This window comes from Gadus macrocephalus, chromosome 5, assembly GCF_031168955.1.
Source record: "Gadus macrocephalus chromosome 5, ASM3116895v1".
NCBI lineage: Eukaryota > Metazoa > Chordata > Actinopteri > Gadiformes > Gadidae > Gadus > Gadus macrocephalus.
This window is the reverse complement of record NC_082386.1, coordinates 18,411,592-18,419,091: the sequence shown is the minus strand read 5'-3', so window position 1 is coordinate 18,419,091 and position 7,500 is coordinate 18,411,592. Positions and strand designations below refer to the sequence as shown.

At 51.7% G+C, this 7,500-nt stretch overlaps 1 protein-coding gene across 1 annotated transcript in view; it reads left to right on the top strand.

Moving 5' to 3' along the window:
- pcnx1 (pecanex 1) overlaps window positions 1-7,500 on the top strand; it is a gene marked incomplete at its 5' end in the record, with an annotated part of 24,871 nt that overhangs the window by 7,733 nt on the left and 9,638 nt on the right. Inside the window, 9 exons of the mRNA XM_060052761.1 lie at window positions 959-1,136; window positions 1,922-2,030; window positions 2,622-2,751; window positions 4,193-4,251; window positions 4,642-4,857; window positions 5,398-5,651; window positions 6,150-6,380; window positions 6,941-7,041; window positions 7,466-7,500. The exon at window positions 7,466-7,500 is cut by the window's right edge and continues 116 nt beyond it. Of these exons, the coding sequence (XP_059908744.1) occupies window positions 959-1,136; window positions 1,922-2,030; window positions 2,622-2,751; window positions 4,193-4,251; window positions 4,642-4,857; window positions 5,398-5,651; window positions 6,150-6,380; window positions 6,941-7,041; window positions 7,466-7,500 (1,313 nt within the window). The remainder of the gene's footprint in view (window positions 1-958; window positions 1,137-1,921; window positions 2,031-2,621; window positions 2,752-4,192; window positions 4,252-4,641; window positions 4,858-5,397; window positions 5,652-6,149; window positions 6,381-6,940; window positions 7,042-7,465) is intronic.

Genomic DNA, 7,500 nt, shown 5'->3' with positions numbered 1-7,500 from the left:
CTGAGTGAATAATACTCACAACATCTGAGCCTTGTTTACCCTCTGGTCCCTGGCTCCCTGCCGCTCCGTCTCTCGTAATAACCGTTGCAGCCCTATAATTATCCTTATAATGATAACGGCCATGCTCGACTGTTTCTAATCAGGGTATTTCAGAATAATACATAACAATGTGTGTAGAAACTTGTCAACTTGTGCTGCCTATAAATCAACCTTCAGACATCTATAGAGTTGTTGTCTTTGTAAAGTTCAGACCGGAGAGGAGGCTTTTACTTTGACATGCCTTCTCAACATTCAGACCGGAGAGGAGGCTTTTACTTTGACATGCTTTATTAACATTCATACCGGAGAGGCGGCTTTAACTTTGACATGCCTTCTTAACATTCTGACCCGAGGGGAGGCTTTTACTTTGACATGCCTTCTTAACATTCAGACCCGAGGGGAGGCTTTTATTTTGACATGTCTTCTTAACATTCAGACTGGAGAGTGGGCTTTTACTTTGACATGCTTTCTTAACAATCAGAATGGAGAGGAGGCTTTTACTTTGACATAGTTTATTAACATTCATACCGGAGAGGCGGCTTTAACTTTGACATGCCTTCTTAACATTCAGACCCGAGGGGAGGCTTTTACTTTGACATGCCTTCTTAACATTCAGACCCGAGGGGAGGCTTTTATTTTGACATGTCTTTTTAACATTCAGACTGGAGTGTGGGTTTTTACTTTGACATACTTTCTTAACAATCAGAATGGAGAGGAGGCTTTTACTTTGACATGCCTTTTCAACATTCAGATCGGAGAGGAGGCTTTTACTTTGACATGCCATCTTAACAATCAGACACACTCAGGCCTTCTTCAAAAGTGTGTTTAAAGTTTGGGCCGAGTTGGGGAACTTTAATTTAGACTTTTATTTTGACACCCCCATTGACGTTGCGGTGTGTGGTGTCACTTCCTGCCGCAGGCTGGGCGCTCTGATGATCACGGTGGCGGGCCTCAAGCTGCTGCGCTCCTCCTACAGCTGCCCCACCTACCAGTACGCCACCGTGCTCTTCACCATCCTCTTCTTCACCTTCGACTGCCCCCACCTGTCCGAGACGCTCCTGCTCGACCTCTTCCTCATGTCCATCGTCTTCAGCAAGGTGAGGCCCGGGGGGGTCCGCACAGGTGCACACACCTGGGCTCCGGAGGCGGACAGGTGAACGCTTTCGTCCGTGGTGTCTAGTTCCTCGGGAAAGTGTGCGCGGTGGAAATGAGGCTAAATTCCTCAAAAGACTCAAGACTCACTTGTTCAGAGTTCACCCAGACTCTGCACCCCCTCAATCCTCCACTTACGCACTTATGTTCTCTTGTACGTCCTTGCACTTAAAAAGTAGTACTTAGCATTGTGTAGCATCTTGTCCTAGCGATCTCTGTTGTACACGGGGAAGGGTTCAACCTATTGATTGGCCCTTGGTTCTAAGGACATCTTTACTGTCCCGACAGCGATATGTTAAGTGTACGTATTGTAAGTCGCTTTGGATAAAAGCGTCTGCTAAATGTCCTTAAAGTAAATGTAAACAATACAATCTATAGTCACTGAGAATAAGGCCCAATCCCATTTCTACCACTTACCCCTTCCCCTTACTCCTCCCCCCTTCCCCTTACCCCTTACCCCTTCCCCTTACCCCTTCAAAACAAGGGGGAGGGGTAAGGGGTAGAAATGGGATTGGGCCTGGCCCAATCCCATTTCTACCCCTTACCCCTTCCCCTTACCCCTTCCCCTTACCCCTTCCCCTTACCCCTCCCCCTTACCCCTTCAAAACAAGGGGGAGGGGTAAGGGGGAGGGGTAAGGGGTAGAAATGGGATTGGGCCTAATTAAGAGTCTAACGGTCTCTTCTCCCCATGTCTCCATCCTCTGTGGTGGTGGTGGTGGTGGTGCTGAAGCTGTGGGAGCTGTTCTACAAGCTGCGTTTCGTCTACACCTACATCGCCCCGTGGCAGATCACCTGGGGCTCGGCCTTCCACGCCTTCGCCCAGCCCTTCGCCGTGCCTCGTATCCTCCGCGCTGCTCCACCCGTCGTCACGCTCAACACCGTTAGTACTGACGTAGTTGTGTGCACATTCACTGCACGTCAAAAGCCACTGATTCTCCCTCAGCCAGTACCGCTGGCGGTCGCTGGAACAACCCGTACGCTGTGGGGTCGACCGCAGACTCGGTACTTTAATCAACAATTATTTATTAAACACTATGAAACAATAATAATAATGTATAATTAATAAATAAGCACCTTTTAAAAGTAATGATTACAAATATTTGAAAGTGAATTAAGTGCTAAACAACAATGTCAAAATGACAACTGAAAGAAGAACAGTCAAAAAAATTTACTTGTAATTTTTTTTCAATCTTTTAATTCTTTTTGAGGACGTAGTTAAAAGGCGGCAGGCGTGCGTTGCTGTATGGTGCTGTGGGAATCCCCGCGGTGCTTATTTCTGTATGCTACCACACACACAGCAGTGGCCACGCCCTCCCCAACAGGGGCCCTCTCATCCCCAACAGGGGCCCCTCCCCGGGGGGGGTTAGGGTTAGGGTTAGGTGGGGGGGTAGGCACTGTGCAGAGAGCTCCTTGACTCCCCGGCCGTCCAGACTCCGCCATGCTGCTGGTCCAGGCTCTGGTCTCCGCCTTCTTCTCCACCCCGCTCAACCCCTTCCTGGGCAGCGCCATCTTCATCACCTCCTACGTCCGCCCCGTCAAGTTCTGGGAGAGGGACTACAAGTAAGGACGCGAGGTGTAGTGGTGTACTGCTAGCATGGTGACAGTGGTGTACTGCTAGCATGGTGACAGTGGTGTGCTGCTAGCATGGTGACAGTGGTGTACTGCTAGCATGGTGACAGTGGTGTACTGCTAGCATGGTGACAGTGGTGTACTGCTAGCATGGTGACAGTGGTGTACTGCTAGCATGGTGACAGTGGTGTGCTGCTAGCATGGTGACAGTGGTGTACTGCTAGCATGGTGACAGTGGTGTGCTGCTAGCATGGTGACAGTGGTGTGCTGCTAGCATGGTGACAGTGGTGTACTGCTAGCATGGTGACAGTGGTGTACTGCTAGCATGGTGACAGTGGTGTACTGCTAGCATGGTGACAGTGGTGTACTGCTAGCATGGTGACAGTGGTGTACTGCTAGCATGGTGACAGTGTACTGCTAGCATGGTGACAGTGGTGTACTGCTAGCATGGTGACAGTGGTGTACTGCTAGCATGGTGACAGTGGTGTACTGCTAGCATGGTGACAGTGGTGTACTGCTAGCATGGTGACAGTGGTGTACTGCTAGCATGGTGACAGTGGTGTACTGCTAGCATGGTGACAGTGGTGTACTGCTAGCATGGTGACAGTGGTGTACTGCTAGCATGGTGACAGTGGTGTGCTGCTAGCATGGTGACAGTGGTGTACTGCTAGCATGGTGACAGTGGTGTACTGCTAGCATGGTGACAGTGGTGTACTGCTAGCATGGTGACAGTGGTGTACTGCTAGCATGGTGACAGTGGTGTACTGCTAGCATGGTGACAGTGGTGTACTGCTAGCATGGTGACAGTGGTGTACTGCTAGCATGGTGACAGTGGTGTACTGCTAGCATGGTGACAGTGGTGTACTGCTAGCATGGTGACAGTGGTGTACTGCTAGCATGGTGACAGTGGTGTACTGCTAGCATGGTGACAGTGGAGTTGTTTATAGTGCGGTGTGCTTGTATTTTGTACATGCTACTTGAAATTTGCCTGGTTAATGTGTAAACAAATGTAAGTGCAGTGTGTGGTGTGTTTCTCTGTGACGCGGTGTGTTTCTCTGTGATGCAGTGTGTGTGGTGTGTTTCTCAGTGACGCGGTGTGTTTCTCTGTGATGCAGTGTGTGGTGTGTTTCTCTGTGTTGTGTGTTTCTCTGTGACGCAGTGTGTGGTGTGTTTCTCAGTGACGCGGTGTGCGCTGTTTTTCTCTGTTTTGTGTGTTTCTCAGTGACGCAGTGTGCGGTGTGTTCCTCTGTGTGGTGTGTTTCTCAGTGACGCAGTGTGCGGTGTGTTTCTCTGTGTTGTGTGTTTCTCTGTGATGCAGTGTGTGGTGTGTTCCTCTGTGTGGTGTGTTTCTCTGTGACGCAGTGTGCGGTGTGTTCCTCTGTGTGGTGTGTTTTCTCTGTGATGCAGTGTGCGGTGTCCTCCTCTGTTTCAGCACCAAGAGAGTGGACCACTCCAACACGCGTCTGGTGTCCCAGCTGGACAGGAACCCAGGTGGGCTCGCCGTAGCACCACGATGAACACGACCTCGGATAATTGAGAAATCGTTTAGAGTTTGATGAGTCAAGCCTCTCATTGAGTCCAGTTTGGGCTTCTTGATGTGTGTTTGTTTGTTTATATCCCGTCTATCTGTTTGTCCTTTCTATATGTCTGGTCTGTCCGTCTGTCTGCCTTGTCTCCGTCCCGTCTGTCTTCCCTATCTGTCCAATCTATCTCATCTCTCCGTCTTTATCCGTCTGTCTGTCTATATATCCATCCATCCGTCTGTCTGTCCTTCCCTGTCTATCCGTCCCATCCATCTATCTCCTCCCATCTCTGCGTCTCTGTCCTCATGTCCTGTCCGTCTTATCTCCTCTCACCCCCTCTGTCTCTCGGGGTCTCCAGGCTCGGACGACAACAACCTAAACTCCATCTTCTACGAGCACCTGACGCGCTCGCTGCAGCACAGCCTGTGCGGGGACCTGATGCTGGGCCGATGGGGCGCCGTGACCACCGGGGACTGCTTCATCCTGGCCTCCGACTACCTCAACGCCCTGGTGCACCTGGTGGAGCTCGGCAACGGCCTGGTGGCCTTCCAGCTGCGCGGCCTGGAGTTCAGAGGTGAGGGGTCAGGTCAGGGCTAGGGTCACAGTCCAGATTGAACCACGCGTCGACACTATAAGGGACGAGAGAGGGAACATCAGAGAGCTCACTAGGCTAGGCTAGCAACCAAACAACATTGAGCTCGATAGGCTACGCTGGGCTAGGTTAGCAAACAAACGTCATAGAGCTCACTAGGCTAGGCTAGGTTAGCGAACAAACATCATAGAGCTCACTAGGCTAGGCTACGAACCAAACAACATAGAGCTCACTAGGCTAGGCTAGGTTAGCGAACAAACGTCATAGAGCTCACTGGGCTAGGCTAGCAACCAAACAACATAGAGCTCACTAGGCTAGGCTAGCAACCAAACAACATAGCCTAGCCTAGCCTAGCCTAGCGAGCTCTATGATGTTTGGTCACAAGCCTAGCCTAGTGAGCTCCATGTTGTCTGGTTGCTAACCTAGCCTAGCCTAGTGAGCTCTCTGACGATTCTTCACCACACCTAGCCACCTTTCTGCCGGGGCTCTAACACCCTCTCTCGCCCCCCCTCGACTCCCCAGGGACGTACTGCCAGCAGCGGGAGGTGGAGGCCATCACGGAGGGGGTGGAGGAGGACGAGGGCTGCTGCTGCTGCGAGCCGGGCCACCTGCCCCACGTGCTGTCCTTCAACGCCGCCTTCGGCCAGCGCTGGCTGGCCTGGGAGGTGCTGGTCACCAAGTACGTGCTGGAGGGCTACAGCATCACTGACAACAGCGCCGCCTCCATGCTGCAGGTGTTCGACCTGCGCCGCATCCTCACCATCTACTACGTCAAGGTCAGCGGACGGGGCCGCGCTTTTATTGTGAAAATCTTTGTCTCTTAGTTGATGTCTTGGTTGTGTCTTGGAGAATACAATATCTAGATTTCTTTGTAAAGTGCTTATACGATATATTTGCTTTAATGCTTTAAATACGGGGAGTACTTTGTCGCAATTTTTTTTGCTATTTGTATGATAGGTCCGTAAGACCTCAGGTCATCCGCCAGTACATTATTAACAAACATGCATGAGGCTCAGGAGGTAGAGCGGGTTGGCTGGTAACCGGAACGTTGCTAGTTTGTGAGTGTCGAGGTGTCCCTGAGCAAGACACCTCACCCTAACTGTTCCCGACGTGCAGACTGTCGCCCTGCGTGGCTGACACCGCCGTCTGTGTGTGAATGTGTATGAATGGGTGAATGTATGTCAGGCAATGTTGTAAAGCTCTTTGTTAGAAAAGCGCTGTATAAATGCAGTCCATTTACGTTTAATTTTCCCATCATGCACTTGTGCGTCCAGGGGATCATCTACTATGTGGTGGCGTCCCCCAAGCTGGAGGAGTGGCTCGCCAACGAGACCATGAGGGACGGGCTGCGGCCGTGCGCCGAGCGCAACTACGTGGACCTGGACCCCACCTTCAACCCCAACATCGACGAGGACTACGACCACCGGCTGGCGGGCATCTCCAGGGACAGCTTCTGCGGGGTCTACCTGGGCTGGATCCAGTACTGCAACTCCAGGAGAGCCAAGGTAGCCCAGCACAGCCGGCCTCGCATCACCGCCTATCAGCACCTTGTTTTTTATTAGCATAGCCTAGCGGGGTGTAGCATAGCATAGCATAACCACCTGTCAGTGCCTTGTTTTGATTAGCATAGCCTAGCGGGGTGTAGCAAAGCATAGCATAGCATAACCACCTATCAGTGCCTTGTTTTGATTAGCGTAGCCTAGCGGGGTGTAGCATTGCATAGCACAACAGTCTATCAGTGCCTTGTTTTGATTAGCATAGCCTAGCTGGGTGTAGCATAGCATAGCATAGCAAAGCACAACATTCTATCAGTGCCTTGTTTTGATTAGTATAGGCTAGCGGGTGCAGCATAGCAAAACATGCTATCTGCGCCACGTTTTAATCAGCATAGCCTAGCATGACGTAGCATGACATAGCATAACAGAGTATTGCACAGCATAGCGGGTATCATAACACGACTTAGCATAGCGACACGCCATCCACATGCCTGTTTCAATGAGCCTAGCCTAGCGCGTGATGTAGCATAACAGTGTTCCCATTGCCCCCACCCCCACCCACTCTGCAGCCGCTGGACAGTGAGAAGGACTCGGCCCTGGTGCTGCTGTGCTTCGGCCTGTGCGTGCTCGGCCGCCGCGCCCTGGGCACCGCCGCGCACCACATGTCCAGGTGAGAGGACCGCTAGCAGCACCCGCTAACGCTAGTGCTAGCCTAGCGCACGCTGGAGGAGGGCACCGGTGAGCCGGCTCCTTGGTTCTGGTGCTGTGTGTGAAGAGACAAGAGAGGACTGGTTCCTCTGAAGGGGTCCACTCCTCTGACTAACCTGTACACACTAAAGTACTGGGAGGAATCAGTAGTACTTGGAGTAGCAAGGGGTACTGGGAGTAACCAGTAGTACTGGGAGAACCAAGTCGTGCTGGGAGTAAACCAGTAGTGTTGGAGAGTAACCATTAGTACAGTGAGTAGCCGGTATTAAAGGGAGTAACCATTCTCTCTCTCTCTCTCTCTCTCTCTCTCTCTCTCTCTCTCTCTCTCTCTCTCTCTCTCCCCCCCTCTCCCTCCCTCTCTCTCCCCCCTCTCCCTCTCTCTCCAGTAACCTGGAGTCCTTCCTGTTCGGCCTGCACGCTC